The following is a 21,439-nucleotide window of genomic DNA, read 5'->3' as shown; positions in this document are numbered from 1 at the left end:
TCTGCTTGAACGAAACTGATTTTAAGGGTATTAACTTGTAAGATTATTTTTTAAGCTCCTAATCGTTTCTTTACCATATGTTAGTAACTTTTGATAAATAGAAAAGCCATTTATTATTTTATATTTTTACTTAGCTTTCTTTGATATGTATATTTTACTTAAAGAGAAAGCTTAGAGCAATTTTAAGCCGTTATCAGAATTCAACCTCATCAGTTAAACTATCCTGCCAGCTATATTCTTAAATCTATAAGTACATTTGAGAAGACAATTCATAGATTAAGCAAAAAAGTCATTATGATATTCTTAAGAAAAGTTGAGTTAAATAATACATATCTACAGAATAAGATGAAATAGATTTATGTGACTTGAGCGTTTGCTGAGTGCAGTGTACCTCCCCTCCCCAAGGCAGAGAAGAAAGACAACACGCTTTTCCAACACCTTTCTCTCCTGTCCCCTTATCCCCACAGTGTACAGAAAATACTGATAACCTTGTACAGCAAAGCACCTTCTAATATCTAAAAGTTTTATATTTTTCTAAATATAAATACTTAAATGCTTCTGGTTTAAAATAGCAAGACTCTTACCTCCTCCTATGGGCTACACTTAATTAAGGAGACATTTTTAGAAGCCAGGGAAGACTTTTTTAATGCCAACAATTTTTAGCAGAAATTATATGGTAAATGGAGAGTGTTTCAGAATTTGATATGCTTTGTGCTGTATTTTAATCAAGGAGTGGGTGTTCCATATCAATCTTCATAGAGTCGGGGAATTTAGACCTAAAAGAATTCTAGAAATCAGTTAATTATTTCATAGGAGAACAGAGCTGAGGCCCAGAAACCATAAGGGACTTCCAAAGTCTCAGCCACTTAGTGGCCAAAATGGGACTAGAACCCAAGCCTTCTGAAGAGCACTGACTTCTTTGTGTCGTATTTTCCAACAGACCCTCTCTACTTATAATAATTCATTTGACTGTCTCAGTTAAACCTGAGATCAAGATCTTCCCTGTACCAAAGTGAGGGAGGGTAAAATTTTTTTTCCAATTTCCTTTCTATTTCTAGGACAAAAAGGTTCAGGAATGTTTTTCTCTCAAGCATAAAGAATCTATTGTACTTGAAAATGGAAATAGATGTTGCTTCAGATCTTCCTAGAAGATTGCAGTATTAGATGGAGCATTCGGCTAAATGACCCCCAAGGTCCCCTGAGTCTCTTAAAAACTGGGTGGTGTTCTGGCTTCTCTCTTTCAGGCTTTATATTTTCCTGATGCTACGTAAGGGTTGACATTTTAATTATATGATTATTTTAATTATATGATTTGTTAAATAAATCAAGGTTATGTTGAGCTGACATCTATATTTTACCTGTGAGTTTTTGTGAAGACTTTAATCTCTGGGAAGAATTCAAAGAGTAAAATTTTAATGAAAGTAAGGCAAATTTTATCTCTGACATTTTTGTACAGAACCAAAAATATCTTCGTTAGAGATTTTGCAAAAGGAAAGTGAAGCTTTCTTTTAAAACATAATATCTCTTAGTTAAAATATTCACCATATTTCATAAATTCTGTGGTGCACAATTTTTCATATTTTAACATCTCTGAAATTAGGATGTATCTTACAACAGTTGATGGATTTTAGTTTAACTGGAAATATTTTTCCTTCTTTAGTGTTATATAAAATAATACTGTATGTCATAATCAGTGGCACCTTAGATATGATAAAATCTGTACGTTTAAAACATTTTTGAGTTATACAGAGTCCAAATATGTGCATTTGTTGATAAACTTAATATGTTGAATCTGTTTTCTCCCAGTTTCCCCTCGTTGAATTGTTTCTGTGGCTTAAAGCAACCAGTAACATAGATGGCAGGGATCATATTATTTTGTTTTACATGCAGAATATATACAGGAGCTGTGAAGGTCACTGTGTACTCATCCTGAGATCCTCATGCTGTTGTGTTTAAACTGACTCCAGAAATAACTTATGTAAAACTAAATAGTTTGAATCTCCTATCTCTTGTAGAGAGGCATACAAGGCATTCAGTTAGTCCTGCGGTTCCGGCCTGCATCATGCATATGAAATGCTAGGTTATGGGAGGTGGCCACAGCCCTGATTTGTCCAATCACAGTATGATCGCTCTTTAGATATCATAATGTTGGTGGATGGTGGTGATTTTCAGCGCTGATAGTCCCGGTGTGTGATGCTGCGGCATAAGGTGGACGAGGTGTCACCAGGCTCTCTGCCACCTGAGCAAGAGCGCTGGCAGGTATTGGTGTTCTCTGTGATAACCTCATGCTGTGGAACTGGCTTCCCTGAACTAACACAGGAAGTTGCCCAGAGTGACAGGAGAAGCATGACTGGTACCCTGTGGAGTCAGCAAGATTAAACTTTCTAATGCATCTGATCTGCATTTTGTTTGTTTGCCAGCAGTCTCTGAGCTCAAACTTAAACTACACCTAAATAGATTTCTTTTTTTTTTTAACATCTTTATTGGAGTATAATTGCTTTACAATGTTGTGTTGGTTTCTGCTGTATAACGCTAAATAGATTTCTTAACTGCCCCCCTTCCTGTAGATAAGAGAATTAAAAATCTTACTAGCATATAGCTGCACAAACACCTTCTTAACTCATGTTTCCCCTTACCTTCCCTTGCATTTCCCATTCAATTCTCAATTTTGAGATGAAATTGGAGACTTTTTTTTAACCCTCGGTTCTTCTCTCGAAGCTGCCATCAACAGTGGTGATCATTTTTAACATCTGAAAGGGTTGTTAACCAGCGATTGTACTCTAATGGTTGCAGCTTTGTGGTGGGACTTTTAGCACTTTACTAAAAACAAACAAACAAAAAACTGAATAATATTTAGGAAATCATATTAAATACAGGTTGCTTTATCTGCTCATGATTTCTTTGGGAGTGAGGGGTGACAGGAGAACATTAAGCCTTTTCCTTATGAAGGCTTTGTGAGAAATAATATATTTCACATCAACTAGTGTGAAGAAACACGGTTCTACCAGCTATCTTGATGTGGTTTGAACTGATTGCAATGATACATTTAAAGTAAATGTTCTTTTTCTTTAATGACCAGATTCATAGAGCTAAAGGTAAAGGGGAATCTTTTATAGTCTGGCTGCCTCTTTGTAGAATATTGTTTTTTCCTTCTGTAAATTAAAGTCGAAATATATTTAGACATTTATGATTGATACTGATCAGTTACCTAAGAAGTTAAACCACTTACTTTGGAGACATTTAATCTTATTACAAAGTAAACCTTATTACAAAAAAAAATGCTTTTGAATCTAGTTAGATTCTTTGGTGTTGATAGTAGCCAAGCACTAGTGGTTGTTAGAGTCACATTACCATATAATTTTATCATCTATCCACCCAGTTTTACCAGAAAAAATATTGAAGGAAGGGACAATTAAGTGGTAAATATGGCAAGCTTCTGTTGTTATAGAGTTTACTTAAAATTATAGGAACATAGAAACCTCTCATCTTTTCTACCTGGAAGACATTTTTCTTCTTTTTGTTTCTGATGAAGTGGGCCAAATGGAGAACATATCCCCAGGACAGATCATTGATGAGCCCATTCGTCCAGTCAACATTCCCAGAAAAGAAAAGGATTTCCAAGGAATGCTGGAATACAAGAAGGAGGATGAGCAAAAACTTGTTAAGAACTTGATTCTGGGCAAGTATTTCCTGCGTGAGATAAAAGGTCTTTCTGGTACATGGGTCGGTGGTGGGAAAGGCTAGTCACTCATTTATTAAATATTCACACTGGTTTCTTTAGTCATCCTTGACTGCTGTGCGTATAGTGCTGTAGCAGCATCCTGACCACATCATGGATGTCAGTCACACTGCAGGGACACTTGCTAGGACTCACCTAACTCCTGGAAGAGCAGGTTCCATAGGGAATGAAGAGTTTAATTTGGGATGGGCTTAGTTTGACACGCCTGAGCAGAGATGTGAAAAGCCACTTGATACATGAGCCTAGAATTCAAAGGAGAAGTCAGGGCAGGAGGTAGACATTTGGGAGTTGTTGTATAAACAGCTAAGATTCACATGTTCCTACCCTCAAGAATTTCTCCACTTAGTGAGCCTTTAAAATATGCTTTTTTAAAAACACGACCTATTTACCCTGAATGATTGAACTCTTACATGAGAACTGTGCTTTTGTATCTCAAAAAGCATTCCTTGTGAAGACTTTCAAAGTTATGTAAGGTTATTTTTCCTCCTTTCTTTTTTAGAACTGAAGCCACGTGGTGTAGCAGTCAATTTGATTCCAGGGTTACCAGCATATATCCTGTTTATGTGTGTTCGACACGCTGACTACCTGAATGATGATCAGAAAGTAAGGTCGTTGCTAACATCAACTATAAACAGCATCAAAAAAGTATTAAAGGTCAGTTCGTGTTCAACAAAACTCTCATAATGAATATTAATGATGACAGAGTCTGCACAGAGGTATTTTTCCTTCCTTAGACTTGAGCTAAGTTTCCAGTTATGACCACTTTCTAGTCTTAATCGATACCTTCCATTGTAGGAAACATTCATTCTGTAAAGTGTCTATGTGCCTTCTTTCAAAACAGGGCTCAGATTGAACAGTAATCAAAATTAATTCAATATACTTGCATTTGATTGTGAAGCAAATTCAGTTTCGTCATAGAAATTTTCTGCTTTGAGGTCTTAGAACTAAATTAAAAATACCTAGTGACGTTCATATATACAGGAAATATGATGCTGTAGTTAAAATAGGTATTAAGTAAGTTTAGTAATACCTAGCCCATTCATATAAAAAGATGTCTGATAAAACATTTAAAATTCTCTTCTGACTTTTCTTCCCATTATTCTCCAGCTCATCCCATAATTTTCCTTGTTACCTGAAATGCCTGGTTCCATGTGAGAAGCAACACACAGATACTAATCAGAGAGGAAAGACTTGGAAAAGGCAGCAAAGTTACATAATAGAACAGAAAGCCCTGCATAACTCAGTAATCACTGAGTCACTTGCATGATCATCCTCTTGACAATCTAGAAAAACAGTGAACATTATTCTTAGTTTTAACCATTTTTCAGTTCTGTGGCATTAAGTACATTCATACTGTTGTATAACCATCACCATCGTCATCTCCAGAACTTTTTCATCTTCCCCATCTGAAACTCTGTACCCATTAAACAGACCCTCCCCCAGCCCCTGGTCATAACTTTTAATGCCGGTTCTCAGTCCCTCCTGCACAGATAGCCTATGTGGTTACTTTCTACAGTGCTTACTAAAGTGTGGACTTTCTGAATATTTAACATTCAAAAATTGATGAATGTCTTCTGAAGGTAACTCATTTAATTTTTGGTGTATTGATGCTGTATTACATTTAGATAGACTACGAGTTTTACTACTTCTTAAGTCAACTCCTACAAAGACAACAAAGCCAAATCGTAAAGTTTTCTCCCTCTCATCTTACTTGCAAGATGAGAAAATTACGATAAATTCTTCCAAATTTATATAATTTGACTAATTATTGTACCAAATTGTTTAAAGATTAAAAAGGAGTAGATACTTGAACAAAGCACCCTTTTGATACCATTTAAAATGGATGTGCATTTGTTTCACATCCCATTTTGAATTGAAGTGTATTTGTCGTGTGTCCCTGGTTTGATTTCGCAGAGGTGGTTTGACATGTGGCCCAGCCCGGATGAAGAGCCAAACTCTCCACTGCTCTGCACAGGGCTTCCTCCATTCCATTTCTGATTAGCTCCCCAGAAATTTTATCTTATCATTGACAAGATTTTTAACCTAATCTGGGTTTCAGTGCTTCAGAATATTTGTAATTTCCTTTTGTGCCTTTAGTCCTTTCTGATTCCCTTCAGTAACCCTCAGGGAAGTGAGTTTGGGTAAGCTGTGGCTTGGTGAATTGTTTTCTGCTTAAAGGGACTGCTAAGCGAATATCAATTGCATGACCAGGCATCATTTTCTAATGGCAAGAAAATGGATGCCAAGCAAAGTAACAAACAACCAGTGAACTCAGTGGTTGAAATTCTCTAGCAACGATATGAGGCTTTACAACTGCAATGTTCTTTATTTTTATAACTGTTGTTAATGGTAAGTGAAGGAAATGGGCCTTCTGGTATCTGTTTGGTTTTTTCAGGCTATTATTTCCCTAAGGAAAAAGCTAATTTAGGCTTATTCTCTCTTTCAGAAAAGAGGTGATGATTTTGAAACTGTCTCCTTCTGGCTTTCTAACACATGCCGATTTTTGCACTGTTTGAAGCAGTACAGTGGAGAAGAGGTGAGAAAGCCTTGATCACAAAACCAGCATGCTATACTTTCTCTGACCTTTTTAAGGAAAAAAATTTAAAGCACCAACTATTTAGCCATTTGTTAATTTAGAAACCTGAATTCAGAGGTGTCTTGGAAGTTCATAGCTTTGTTTGATGTTCATTATTTACAAAACTGACTTGGGAAGTGACATAGTTTCTTCCCTCTGAGAGTTTGTATTATGAGAAAGCACAGCAGAGATAAAACGAACATTGGTCATTGAATGGTTATCGCACTGAAACTTTTTGTTAAGATGTGAAAATGGGCTTTTCAAGGACTGATATGGGAATATTGAGCTATTTAAAGAAATTAATCAGTTTTGGCTTGTGTAATACATTAAAGGTGATCAAGGTAAAACATGTCTCTTTAGATTTGTCCACAAATATTTTTGCTTTTGCTTATAGTGATGTGGTCATCAGTTGGTTGATAGACTTCATATTTCAAAACTATGTAATATATTAATAATTATCATTTATTAAGGGCTGCTTAGTATGTATCAGATAGCATTTACTGTACATTATGTTGTTTAATTCTTGTTTAATATCTCAATGAGGTAGGAATTATAACCCAGTTTTACAGATGAGGAAACTAAAGCTCAAAGAAGTTCATCACTTTGCCCAAGTGCTCTCAGTCATAAGGAGCTGAGCTAGGATTCTGGGTCTGCCCACCTCCAAGAGCCTGTGCCCATAACCACTGCCCTTTGTACCTCCCCATCCTTTGCTGGGAGGGCAGGCAGAGAAGCTGAGCAGTAGTGCTTTCTGAGCACCCACAGGCTAGGGGCAGAGGACTGTCCTGGCAGATGATGGGAAGTGCAGTATGAGCAAGACATGGTCCTTGAGCAGATGGGACTAGCAGAACAGAATCCTCCAGAGGGCCTATTAACTGTCCTGTCAGTCCCCAGTTCTAGACCATGTTGTTAAGTAGGTTGCAGGTAGGCAGATGCCTGAGTGTGGGCAGAATCCATCAAGTAGGCAATTGTCTTTGTCAGGCAGTGCCTGACAGAAGTACCTGCCTGTACAGTTGGCTTTCCATTTTAACAAATACCACCAAAAGATTCCATTCTAAGCTCAGACTGAGAATCATGTATGGATACAGTAAAATATAGTAAAGAGAAATTTTTTATTTATTCACCAGTCTCTGTAGAAATTGATCAATTTTAAGAAGATTATTTACGTCCTTCCAGTGTAGTATTTATAAATAGGACTATATTTAATGAACTGAAGTTAAGAGATTACTACTTTACATAATTTAGTGTTTGGCAGTGAACCAGCCGTTTCATAAGTGAAAACACTCATTAGTTTTTTTTTCAAATTAAGTTCCCCCATCTTGTTTCATTGACATTGCTGGTGGAAAAGCTTAAATGCTAGGTTGCCAAGTTTAGATTATTCAAACGCTAGTAAGAAGTGGAAGGGGAGACGTGATGGAAACAAACACACAGAATTTTAGAAGGAGTATCCTTGCATTTATGTTTAGGTTGGAATGGGAACTCTTTGGAGAAAGGAGAAAAGAGCATGAGGGTGCCGATCAAATGAGAGAGTTAAACAGGAGACATTTTTACTTCATCTGTATCATTAACTCTCCATTATGGTTCTAGGGCTTTATGAAACACAACACATCTCGCCAGAATGAACACTGCCTCACCAATTTTGACCTGGCTGAGTACCGACAGGTGCTAAGTGACTTGGCCATTCAGATCTACCAGCAGCTCGTGCGGGTGTTAGAGAACATCCTTCAGCCAATGATCGGTAAGGCCAGGGCATATTGCTGACATCCAGGTCTGTTCACCTCATGGGCCCGCCAATAGATGACCACCAGTGGCACATATGTTGGAGCATGTATTCATATGGATAATATAAAGTAGTAAGACTCAGTCTCAAAATTAGCTGAGGAATCCCAGAACCCCAGCCATGACGAACTGGGGTACCTCAAAATCACTGCTTCCACATGATGGAAATGGCAATATATAGTTTACTTCCCTAATGTGTAATGCCTCTCTCTTATGATTGGGTCATGCTTTATACCCAGCAGTAGACCTCAGACCTCATCCAGTTTTCAAAAACACTTTAAACTTTGGTCTAGCGTACTACTACTCAGAGCTTCCTAGGGACCCATCTAAAATGAAGGAGGCTGGGGAGGGTTTGTACTTTGCCTATAATGCTACAGTAAGAGGGCTGGGAAGGTACCACGGCAACAAGAACAGGTCTCAGACACTCCATGCTGAGTGGAATATCTCATGGCCCCTATGGAATTGTTAAAGGCAATTTGGTTTAAAGTAGCAGTTTCTCACTGGATGAGAAACTGGGGTGTGTGTGTGTGTGTGTGTGTGTGTGTGTGTGTGTGTGTGTGTGTGTGTGTGTGTGTCTACGTATGTGTGATTTCATGTACCTATCTTTATATGTGTGTACTCACTCTGGGTGTGTATTTATGTATCGTTCTACCTGTATTCCTTTGGAATGTGTAGCAGGTGTGAAATAGGAATTAGAAGGCATGTACAAATTGCAGGCTGCTAATTTTGAATGCATTGAACTTTTTTTTAAAATTTTTTAAGTTACCAAACTGTATTATCGTCAAGCAAATTATCAACAGCCTCTTAAGGCTACTACCAGTTACCCTTTCCTTCCCCATCCATGTGTTTTCCACATTTCTACAACTTCATCTCACCTCTGTGGACTCCTAGTGTCCCACTTTTTATTGCAGGCCCCCCTTTAACCAACTAGAAACATAGAAGGCTGAGGAAGCCATGGGGGATGGCAGTGGTTTCTTCAGCTGACGCCTAAAAGGTCATGAATTTAAAGCAACCTAGGTCAGCGAAAATGCATGAGGTAACACAGATGCAGAGAAGGTCAGCTTCAGTCCATTCTCTTCTACTTTTGCCTGGTTTTATTGGCTAAATAAGAAATTTTACCTTTAGATGTGCCACTTTAAACCACTAGCTGCATCTCCCAGTGATTTCACAACAACAAATGTTTTGAGTCAGTATGAGGTTCTTTGGAAGCTGCGTTTAGCTCTAGGACATATAACAATGAATCAGGAATGGCCCCTGCTCTCAAGGGGGCTTCCAGTCCAGGGAGTGGGCATCCCAAAACCATCCTAGAGGAGGCATCAGCCAAATGCTACAAGAGCATAATAGAGGGAGCAGCAGTGCCCCAGATGAGAAGACTGAGTCCTGGGAGGCTACGGCCAGCCCGAGGTCTCCCTACTGTTGTGGGAAGCTCAGGGCAAGGAAGGGCCCAGCTCTCTAGCCCCACACAACTGCCCTCTCCCAAGTCTTCTCCAAGACCACTGCCTGGTCTCCTGCCTTTCTTGCTACTTGATTTGTTTGCCTCTGGGGCTCGATATTACTGGAGAATTTTTATCTTCTCCCTAACTGCTCCATACATCTCTCTCAAAAACCCTCCCAAGATACCTCACACATGTGCTATTACAAGGCTACTGCTTCATATTTCAGAAAATGGGCCATTAAGAGTTCTTAATTTCATGGTAAATTTTTGAATTTAAGAATTATTATTTTTTTTGGAATTTAAGAATTATTCCTTCATTAAACTTTAAAATCCAGAAGCCCTTTTATTGAGTTCTTTTTCCCTCTATGTTGATACTCAAATCATTTTCATAAACTGAATGTGTGTATGTCTGTGTCTTTGTGTGTGTGTGCACACGTTTCCTTCCAGATCTTCTTTTCTGACACTTGAACTTCTCTTGCAGTCTCCGGAATGCTAGAGCATGAAACCATTCAGGGTGTGTCTGGGGTGAAGCCCACAGGGCTAAGAAAGCGAACCTCCAGCATTGCTGATGAAGGTACCTACACATTGGACTCCATCCTGCGGCAGCTCAACTCCTTCCACTCAGTCATGTGTCAGCACGGCATGGACCCCGAACTGATCAAGCAGGTGGTCAAGCAGATGTTCTACATCGTGGGGGCCGTCACACTGAACAACCTCCTCCTACGGAAGGACATGTGCTCCTGGAGTAAAGGCATGCAGATCAGGTGAGCAAACGCCAACAGCTGCCATGGCCTTTTCATGCTGCCCAACCGCTTGCCGGGGGTCGGGTCCACTGCTTCCCCACCCCACTCCCCGCCAGGGGAGCAGCAAGGGCAGACCGGGCACAGAGCTGCTTCCTCTTGTCTGGCTGGACCCTCCACTCTCATTCGTGATTGCTCCTGGCCGTGCCTTGCAACCCACTGCTTGTTAGGAACCCTGCTCCATGAGAAGATAACTCGTTTTTGGTTTTTTAAAGGGAAATTTATTTATTTTTATTTATTTATTTTTGTCTGTGTTGGGTCTTCGTTGTTGCAGGGGCTATTCTTCATTGTGGTGCGCGGGCTTCTCACTGTGGTGGATTCTCTTGTGGAGCACGAGCTCTAGGCGCGTGGGCTTCAGTAGTTGTGGCACGTGGGTTCAGCAGTTGTGGCACACAGGCTCTAGAGCGCAGGCTCAGTAGTTGTGATGCACAGGCTTAGTTGCCCCGTGGCATGTGGGATCTTCCCGGACCAGGGCTCGAACTCATGTCCCCTGCATTGGCAGGCGGATTCCTAACTACTGTGCCACCAGGGAAGCCCCGATAACTCGTCTGAGGGAGTGGGGAGATGATGAAAACAACATAAAGATGCGATAGCTGCTTCCTCTCCTTTTGTGTGTGTTTTAATTGTACAATAACAAAATATCAAACTATAATGAAGATTGCTAATGTTTGATTGCTCTTGTAAATTTATTTTGACAAAATACCTTTTTGTACGTATGGCAACAAGAACATGTCTAATAGATCTTTTACTGATGTTTGAAATACGCCCCTCTCTATTTTAAGAAAAGCTGTGCTCAATTTTGTCCAGCTGCTCCTCAGCATAACCTTATTAGCATAATGGAATTTTTTTTTCAAATAATTTATTTTAAAACAGCTAGAAAATTCACCAAGAGGGGGAAAAAGGATTTCTCCTATGAAAACCTGTAGTTAATCTTAGGAAGCGTTGGCTTTCTTTTCAAATTTTCCATTACTCACATCCACTGTAGGTAGTGGTAAGAAGAGAATGCTTTCCACTCAGGTCGTAGAATTTATTTTTCTGCAAGCTCTGTTTATACCTATGAAGCCCCTCTTTGCCTGATTACTAAGTCCTGACTGTGGGTCCATTTATTTCACTCTCATTTGCGAACCACTATCACTTGGTTGGCCACATCTTAAAACCTCGCATCTGTGTAGTTTCTGTGTCTCTCTTCATATTTTGGGTCTTTGTCTCTTCCCATGGCCCCCACTTGCCCTTCTCTCCTTCATCCCTGAGCTTCCTCAGGCCACTACTTCCATCACCCAGACTGTTCCCTAAAGAGGGCTGGAGCACAGGGTCTATGTGGGGATCTTGTTATTATGTCTACTAGCTTGGAATCTGACTTAAGGAAGAGAGAGTACTTAAAGGATTATCAATTCTCACCTCTCAAGTTGTAAGAAGCTATAAAGTGTTTTCTGCTTGGCTCTTTAATAAGGACACAGCCATATTATGTGTTCTATTTTGGTTTTTAGCACATCTTATTTCATAACTTGCTGTAATGGCTACATTTCTATCTCCCATTAAAGAGAATTATAGTTTCTAGAATTATACCTACGCTTTTTTTTTATATATACCTACTCTTATATAATTATTATTATAAACCTCCTGATTATGTATAGTGATAAATTTTTAAGCACAGCTTAATAAAACAGAACTTAACTGAAATTCCTGACAAAGCCATGCACAGAAAAATTAAGACATTTATGATAACATTCAGTAAATTTGCATCACCCCCCTTTTTCTGGCGTAGGTACAATGTCAGTCAACTAGAAGAATGGCTGCGTGACAAGAATCTGATGAACAGTGGGGCTAAGGAAACCCTGGAACCTCTCATTCAGGCTGCTCAGCTTTTGCAAGTGAAAAAGAAAACAGATGATGATGCAGAAGCCATTTGTTCCATGTGCAATGCTTTAACTACTGCCCAGGTAAGGCGATTTTCCCTATTATAAAACAAGTTAACATTCATCAACGGTGACATTTAGGGAAGTAAAGAAGGCTTCTTTCTAGCTATTGCTTTTGTCTCTGAGCCGACTTCATCTGTGTCAGAGATGATATATATCAGTATTGTAGATCTTGAAGAAAGGAGATTTTACCACAAAGTATATTTCAGTACTAGTCACAGTCCTGCACATTCAACATTCAGTACTTATTTATCCACTCTCTACACTGTTCTGTATAATGTTCTAGCCACTAAGATAAGACCATGAACAAAACAAAGTCCCTGTTTGCATGGGGGTGTACATTCTACACATTCTATGGAGCTTGTACTCCATAAAAGAATTTTCCGTATTATTTAATAATTGAATGATTCTTTAGACTTCTCTATTTTAAGACAAATAATTGTGTTTTTTAATTGAAATATAGCTGATGTATAATATGATGTTAGTTTCAGGTATACTACACAGTGATTTGACATTTCCATACATTATAAAATGATAACCGTGATAAGTCTAGCAATCATATGTCCCCATACAAAGTTATTACAATATTATTAACCATATTCCTTATATTGTAGATTACATCCGCATGCTTTATTTATTTATTTTATAACTGGAGGTTTGTACCTCTTAATCCCCTTCACCTATTTTAATACCCCATGACCCTCCCCTCTGGCAACCACCCATTTGTTCTCTATATCTGTGAGTATATTTTCATTTTTTTGGTTTCTTTGTTTTGTTTTTTGGATTCCACATATAAGTGAGCTCTTACAGTATTTGTCATTGTCTGACTTATTTCACTTAGCATAATGTCTGTGAAGTCCATTCATAGTGTTGCAAATGGCAATATTTCATTCTTTTTTATGGCTAAGTGATATTCTTGTGTGTGTGTGTTTGTGTGTGTACACCAGTCTTCTTTATCCATTTGTCTGTCGACAGACACTTAGATTGCTTCCATATCTTGGCTCTTGTAAATAATGCTGCAATGAACAGAGGGGTGCATATATCTTTTCAAACTAGTGTTTTTGTTGTCTTTGGAAAAATACCCGGAAGTGGAATTGCTGGGTTGTATCATAGTTGTATTTTTAATTTTTTGAGCAACCTCCATACTGTTTTCCGTATTGGCTGCACCAATTTACATTCCCACCAGCAGTGCATGAGGGTTCCCTTTTCTCCACATCCTCACCGACACTTACTATTTGTTGTCTTTTTGATAATAGCCATTCTGACTAGTATGAGGTAATACTTCATTGTGGTTTTGATTCATATTTCTCTGGTGATTAGTGATGTTGAGCATTTTTTCATGTGCCTGTTGGCCATCAGTATGTCTTCTTTGGAAAAATGTCTGTTGAGGTCCTCTGCCCATTTTTTAATCAGGTCATTTGTTTTTTTGATTTGAGTTGTATGAATTCTTTGTATATTTTGGATATTAACCCCTTATTAGATATATTGTTTGCAAATATGTTCTTCCATTCAGTAGGCTGCTTTTTCATTTTGTGGATAATTTCTTTCACTGTGCAAAAGTTTTTTAGTTTGATGTGGTCCCATTTGTTTATTTTTGCTTTTGTTTCTCTTTCCTGAGGAGACAGATCAAAAAAATATTGCTAAGACCAGTGTCAAAAATATACTGCTTGTATTTTCTTCTAAGAGTTTAAGGTCTTAAATTTAAGTCCTTAATCCATTTTGAGTTTATTTTTCTAAGTGGTATGAGAAAATGTTCTAGTTTGATTCTTTTGCATATAGCTGTCCAGTTTTCACAACACCGTTTACTGAAGAAACTGTCTTTTCCACATTGTATATTCTTCCCTCCCTTACTGTAGATTAATTGACCGTAAAAGAGTAGATTTCTAGGTTCTGTTTCCTTTTCCATCAATCTATGTGTCAATTTTTGTGCCAGTACCATACTATTTTGATTACTGTAGCTTTTTAGTATGGTTTGAAATCAGGGAGCATGATACCTCTAGCTTTGTATTAGTACTTCTTTCTCAAGATTGCTTTGGCTACTCAGAGTTTTTTGTGTTTCCATACAAATTTTAGAATTATTTGTTCTGTTCTGTGAAAAATGCTTTTGGTATTTTGATAGAGATTGCATTGAATATGTAGTTGCCTTGAGTAATATGGTCATTTTAACCATATTAATTCTTCCACTTTATGAGCCCAGTGTATCTTTCGATTTGTTTGTGTCACCTGTACTTTCTTTTATCAATGTCTTATAGTTTTCCAAGTTCAGGTCTTTCACTTCCTTTAGATTTATTCCTAGGTATTTTATTCTTTTTGGTGCAATTATAAATGGGATTGTGTTCTGATAATTTATTATTAGTGTATAGAAATGCAAGAGTTGTCTGTATATTAATTTTGTATCCTGCAACCTTACTGAATTCATTTATTGGTTCTAATAATTTCTTGGTGGCATCTTTAGGATTTTCTATATACAGTTTCCTGTCATCTGCAAACAGTGACAGTTTTACTTCTTCCATTTCAATTTGGATTCCTTTTACTTTTTTTTTTCCTGTCTAATTTCTGTGGCTAAGATTTTCAATACCATTTTGAATAAAAGTGGTGAGAATGGGCATCCTTGTTTTGTTAGAGGAAATGCTTTCACAGTTTTACCATGAGTATGATGTTGACTGTGGGTTTGTCATATATGTTTTATTATGTTGAGGTATGTTCCCTCTATACCCACTTTGTTGAGAGTTTTTATCATAAATGGATGTTGAATTTTGTCAAAAGCTTTTTCTGTATCTATTGAGATGATCATACGATTTTCATTCTTCAATTTGCTAATGGGGTGTATCACATTGATTGTTTTGTGCTTATTGTAAAATCCTTGCATCCCTGAGATAATTCCCACTTGATCGTGATGTATGATTTTTTTAATGTACCGTTAAATTCAATTTGCAAATATTTTGTTGAGGATTTCTACAACTATATTCATCAGTGATATTGACCTATAATTTCCTTTTTTGTGGTATTTTTGTCTGGTTTTGGTATCAGGGTGATGTGGACTCGCAGAATGAGTTCAGAAGTTTTCCTTTCTCTTCTATTCTTTTGGAATAGATTGAGATGGGTAGATTCAGGTGTTAACTCTTATATTTGGCAGAATTCCCCTGTGAAGCCATCTAGTCCTAGACATTTGTTTGTTGGGAGTTTTTTGATTACTGATTGGATTTAATTACTTGTAGTTTGCCCATATTTTCTGTTTCTTCCTGATTCAGTCTGGGGAGACTGTACATTTCTAGGAACTTATCCATTTCTTCTAGGTTGTCCATTTTATTGGCATATAATTATTCATAGTAATGTCTTACGATCCTTAGTATTTCTGTGATGTCAGTTGTAACTTCTCTCTTTCATTTCTGATTTTATGTATTGGGGCCCTCTCTCTTTTTGTCTTGATAAATGTGGCTAATAGTTTATCAATTTTGTTTATCTTTTCAAAGGACCAGCTCTTAGTTTCATTGATTTTTATTCTGTTGTTTTTGTAGTCTCTATTTCATTTATGTCCATTCTGATTTTTTCTCCTTCTATTAACTTTGGGTTTTGTTTGTTCTTCTTTTTCTAGTTCCTTTAGGTATAAGGTTAAATTGTTTATTTGAGATTTTTCTTGTTTCTTGAGGGAGGCTTTTATCTCTTAAACTTCCCTCTTCCCTCCCTTTTCATATTTCTAGTTGTAGCCTTTTCTTTTCCACTTAGAGAAGACCCATTAAAAAAATAAAAATATAAACATAAAGCTAGTTTGATGGTGCTGAACTCCTTTAGCTTTTACTTGTCTGTAAAACTCTTTATCTCTCCTTCAAATATGAATGATAACCTTGCCAGGTAGAATATTCTTGGTTATAGGTTTTTTCCTTTCATTACTTTGAATATATCACCCCACACCCTTCTGGCCTGCAACATTTCTGCTGAAAAGTCTGCCGATGTTGTTATGGGAGTTTCTTTTTATGTAACTAGTTAGTTGCTTTTCTCTTGATGCTTTTAAGATTTTCTCTTTATCTTAAATTTTTGCCATTTTAATTATAATCCGTCTTGGTGTGGACCTCTTTGGGTTGACCTTGTTTGAGACTCTGTGCTTACTGGATCTGAATGTCTGTTTCCTTTCCCAGCTATTATTTCTTCACATAAGTTCTCTGTCCCTTTCTCTCTGTCTTCCCCTTCTGGAACCCCTACGATGTGAATATTAGTGCACTTAAGTTGTCCCAGAGGTCTCTTAAACCATCCTCATTTTTTTTCATTCTTTTTTTTTGTTCAGTTTCAGTGATTTCCACTATTGTCTTCCAGCTCACTGATCCATTCCTCTGTATAATTTAGCCTACTGTTGTATTCTTCAGCTCTTTTGGTTCTTCTTTATGTTTTCTATCTCTTTGTTGAAGTTCTCACTGTATTCATCCCTTCTTCTCCTGAGTTCACCGAGCATCTTTATAACCATAACCTCGTAGATTGCTCATCTCCACTTCTATTAGTACTTTTTCTGAGGTTATGTCTCATTCCTTTGTTTGGAACATATTGCTCTGTCTTCTCATTTTGCCCAGTTTGCTGTCTTTTTTCTATGTATTAAATAGGTCATATACATTTCCCGATCTTAAAGAAGTGGCCTTATGCAGGAAACATCCTATGGGGCTCAGAAGCATGCTGCCCTCTGGTCACCAGAGCTATACGTTTAGGGGTACCCCCTGTGTGGGATGTGTAGGCCCTTCTGTTGTGGCAGGGCTGAACTACTGTGGGCTCAGTGGTGGGTAGGGCTGGCCTCTGGCCTGGTTGGCTACCCCACCCTGCTTCCTTTGGTTTCTGCTGCCCATTTTTTGGCAGGGCCAGCTTATAGCACAGCTGGCCACAGGACTAGGGGAGGCCAGGGCTGATTCTGGCCCATTGGTAGGTAGTTAAGCCCTCAGCACTAATTAGCTAGAGGGAGGATTCCAAAATGGTGCTGAGGGGCAATAACTGATCATTCAGGGAAAGTCTTATTTAGCTGTGCATTGAATTTAAGGAAATGAAAAGATGGGAAGGACATTTGAGAACAATGGCCACAGTATGAGGCAAGACATAGGCATAAACATACCCACTTTTCTTTTGCCTAGTTATTTCTGTGCTGACTCTTGGATTTTTTAATGTTCATCACTTATCTCAAAACATAGAAATCTTACATAGATTACACATAGAATACGTATAGAAAGTAACTAGCTGAATACACAGGACACTGTTAACTATTGTTACTTTGAGAGACTGAGAGCATGCGGGTGGGAGCACTTTTACTTTTCATGTTTTTTTCAAATTTATGTTGCTTCTTAAAGTGTAAAATATTACATTAATACATTCTTATTGTAAAAATTCAACTCATAAAGGTAAATGTGCCTTCAGAACCACTCCCTCTCCCCTCTTGCCCTAACCAAGCCCTGAGTAGAACTGAAAACTGTATGCAGAGATCCTTTTAGTTTTCCAGATTACAGGTACCTAGCATGTATGTATTTGATAATATGCTAAAGACTTTGATCATTTTATTTCTCCCAGATTGTCAAAGTGTTGAATTTGTATACTCCAGTTAACGAGTTTGAAGAAAGAGTCTCTGTGTCATTTATTCGTACTATACAGGTAAGATCTCCCAGGCTTTCTTTTGCTTTGATTCACCAACACAGTCGTTTGAAGGAAATTTTATAATTTATTGAAGGGTAATGCAGTTTTTATTATAATTATTTTATCTCATCTTTATAGTGCATTAACTTTCTTGATAACACCTTATTGGAAAAATGAAGTGACTTTAAAACAAATATAAATATTCTTCATTAGTTGAGGATTTTTGGTAGAATTTTGTCAGAAAAAAATCTTTATAGATTCAAAGAATTGATGCTCTGTTTTTTTGTTTTTCTTTTTTTAATCTTCTCAGATGCGTTTACGAGACAGGAAAGACTCTCCTCAGCTGCTCATGGATGCTAAACACATCTTTCCTGTCACCTTTCCTTTTAACCCATCTTCCCTTGCGCTAGAAACCATCCAGATTCCAGCCAGCCTGGGCCTGGGATTCATATCACGGGTCTGAAAGTGATATCAAGGAAAATATTGACAATACACTACTTGCCTGAAATAACCCATTATTTCAAGTGAGCTACTGAAAACACATTTTAAAAGAGATAGTACTTATTATCTCCCAAACACGGGGTTATTGACTGGAACTCCCCCTAGAATACTTTTCATCATCTTGGAAAGAAAGATAGGCTCCTTTGTGCTGTGTTACCTTTATAACAACACTCATCCTGGATCAGTTAGGTATCTGCAGTTGAAGTGCAGGTGAATGATGGAAGGAAGGAAAAAAATGTGTCTTCAGCTGCCAGCATTTATTTTAAATCCTTATCGCTGCATCTAAATGATATCAAAAACCTAAATTCCAGATATGAATATGAGCTGTTGTTAGAAAGGCACCAATAAGGAACCTCCTGTGTGCTAACCAGAAGAATTGAAAGAAAAATCACCACTGAGTACATATCATACTAGTTTAGGAATCAATTATGTTGCTACTGTCCAACTGGAACAAAGAAATAAACTGGCAATATGTAAAGTAACCGGTCAAGTAGCTCCCTTCTATGTGTCACTATGATGTAGAGGTATTAAGAGAATGTTGGTTTGCTATAGAGCATGGAAGTCCATTTGTACCATAGTTTACTGAGCATTTTAAATTGCTGCTACATACTATGTTCTTTAAAATGTAAGCGATATTCATATTAGGCACTACAACAATAAGCTTCTCTTTTATCAACTCTGTTTACAGTTCAATCAGATCAGTTTTAACTGGATTATGTGCACATAGCTACAGATTCACCTGCACAAGTAGCAGACACTGGGAAGTCATGTAGTAATATGACACAATGTTTGACATTTAGGGATAGGATTAGGCAAAGTGGCTATTGTTGATGTCCTTTATTCAGGATGTGTTACATTGATGTGCTCATTAATTTTCCCTGGGTGCATATCACATCAGGGTACAGTGTTCTGTGAAGTGACCTATTTTTAGTTATCAGATCTGCTTCCTGCAGTGCATATTTTCAACCTTGACAGGTTTTCTTTCTTCTTAATTTATTAAGAATTAATGTCAGTCAATATCTAGAGAGGATTGTCAGAATATTCATGATTTAGGTCTTGAAATCTTAATTATTTTATAAATTATGCAAAAGAAAGTATATAATAAAAAATTATGATTCCATTTTTTAGGCTTTGCAACTTCTATAAATGTTCTCAATACCACTAGATACTTTAAAGAGCATCATATTAGAAATACATTGACCTATATAAAAATATAAGGAGATTGCTGAATTTTACAGAGGATTTGATTTAATAAGACCCAGATTCTATATGTTTTCATTCTGAAATTCTAATTAAACACAGTCTCCATTTTTCCTACAAATCTTATACAATAAATGTTTCAGGTTGTGCAAAAGCAAATTCTTAGCTTTCTTTAGAAACTCTGGTTCTGAATTACAATCATAGATTTATATAAATTAACTATTAGATGATCTTAAAAAAGACATCTTATTAAAATATGTGCAATATTATAAATGCAAGTAAAACATTTTCAAATCAGTGATAAATATTGCTATTAAAAGATAAATTCTGTCTGTTAACTTATTTGGGCCTCAAATTCCTCATTTATTCAGTGAGAGTGTTAGACAGCTGGTTCTTAAGGTCCCTTCCACATCTGAAGTTCTCTCCTCGCAGTACTTGAACCACAGAGAAGTGAGCTGCAGGTACTCAGTAAGGCTACCCTCTAATGGAAAGACTAGTGTTTGGTGCCTGTTAATTTTGAGGGATTAATAAAATGTAAAATCACAGGTTTGTGTAGCTGTAATCTTTCTTAAATGTACATGATTTATGTACACGCTTTTTCAAAGTTAATTAGTTTAGGTAGTTTTTATTGAATTGTGTACTGCTGTATTCAGTTTGGATACATTTATTTATTTGCAAAACCAAGAAAAATACTAACTCAATCTGATTCTCTTTCTTTTCCCTGGTTGTCAATGTAGTTTTCAATGAACTGTTGAAACCACGTGGTTAGTACTGAATCTGTCGGAGTCTAAGAACATAGATGGGACTTGGGTGGGAGAGATGCTCCAAAAAATGCCACCGTGATTGTAGGCTCTCCCCCTCAGACCTAGAAATCCTCCCAGGCCCTTTCCCAGCTCAGTCCTGTGTAGCATGTCCCGCACACACCCTGGGTCTTGTCAGGTCTTCAGGATCACGCTCTAGCTTCCACTGCCACTGCAGCCCTATATCTTTCCTGCAGACAGCTCATATCCTGAAGCATGGCTAGTCTGGGCCTTTCTCTCTCTCCTGTCTTCCATCTTTCTGCTGCAAAGTGCTGGAGCCTCTGTTCCACACCTGGGCCAGAGTCTCTCCTGTTCAGGGATGGCCACACAAAGATTATGATATTTCAGGGCTCCAACTTCCTCCAAGGCCTATCTAGAACCCCAGAAGCAGATCTGAATTAATTTCTCTTAGTGGTCTGAAGATCTTTAGTCATAACAGAAATACCTTACAACCAGGGAAGCCCAAGTCCTGGTAAGTCATTCTGTGTCCTGCTTTCTTGAGGATGCAGCAATATTCTGCTGACTGTGGGTATCCTTGGCCTCTGAGGACTGCTCACCTTTCCCTTTGTCCATCCACACTTTCTCACCCAGCTTCAAACACACCTGCACCAGCCCTCCGCTCCGTCCACCCACTCATTTATCTGCTCACTCTGTCCCTTTCTTCAGCCACATCCTGTGTCCCATCGCCTGTCTTACTCACCTGCTCTGACTCTTTTGAAGGCTGTGGGTGAAGGCAGTCCTCAGTTGCCCTACTGGCCTGCCTGGGGGCTTCCCTTCAGGCCAATCTTTGCATGAGTTCTTGCTGTTCTCACTTCTCTGCAGTACAGTTTTTAGCATTATCACTAATTTGCTTTTTCATAATTCCTCTATGACATACGATAGGAATTTAAAGAAAGAATTCTTTGAGAAAGCAACAGTTCATTGTTTTAATAGCCCCTTCTCAATAGTCTCCTCCCCACTCACTGTACAGAGAAACTCAGCTCACACCTTGGAAAGCAAAGCTGAAAAATTAGAAGCAGTTTCCCTTCTTGTAGCTTTTCTAGGTTAAGGCTTTGCTCTGCCTGAGAGTAACTATAATGAAGGGGAAAGATGAGTA

General features: G+C 37.9%; 1 protein-coding gene across 5 annotated transcripts in view; it reads left to right on the top strand.

The window, feature by feature from the left end:
- The window catches only part of MYO5A (myosin VA), a 223,820-nt gene extending 205,003 nt beyond the window's left edge, over positions 1–18,817 (top strand). For all 5 annotated transcript variants that reach the window (XM_055087944.1, XM_024128874.3, XM_024128873.3 and 2 more), the window contains 8 exons: positions 3,533–3,679; positions 4,239–4,393; positions 6,186–6,275; positions 7,899–8,049; positions 10,007–10,289; positions 12,091–12,265; positions 17,780–17,860; positions 18,153–18,817. In XM_055087944.1, coding sequence (XP_054943919.1) covers positions 3,533–3,679; positions 4,239–4,393; positions 6,186–6,275; positions 7,899–8,049; positions 10,007–10,289; positions 12,091–12,265; positions 17,780–17,860; positions 18,153–18,305 — 1,235 coding nt within the window. In that variant the 3' untranslated portion in view covers positions 18,306–18,817. The remainder of the gene's footprint in view (positions 1–3,532; positions 3,680–4,238; positions 4,394–6,185; positions 6,276–7,898; positions 8,050–10,006; positions 10,290–12,090; positions 12,266–17,779; positions 17,861–18,152) is intronic.
- The last annotated feature ends 2,622 nt before the right edge of the window (positions 18,818–21,439 follow it).

Source organism: Physeter macrocephalus, chromosome 11 (genome assembly GCF_002837175.3).
Source record: "Physeter macrocephalus isolate SW-GA chromosome 11, ASM283717v5, whole genome shotgun sequence".
In the NCBI taxonomy this organism is placed as follows: Eukaryota; Metazoa; Chordata; class Mammalia; order Artiodactyla; family Physeteridae; genus Physeter; species Physeter macrocephalus.
This window is presented reverse-complemented; position numbering and strand designations above follow the sequence as displayed.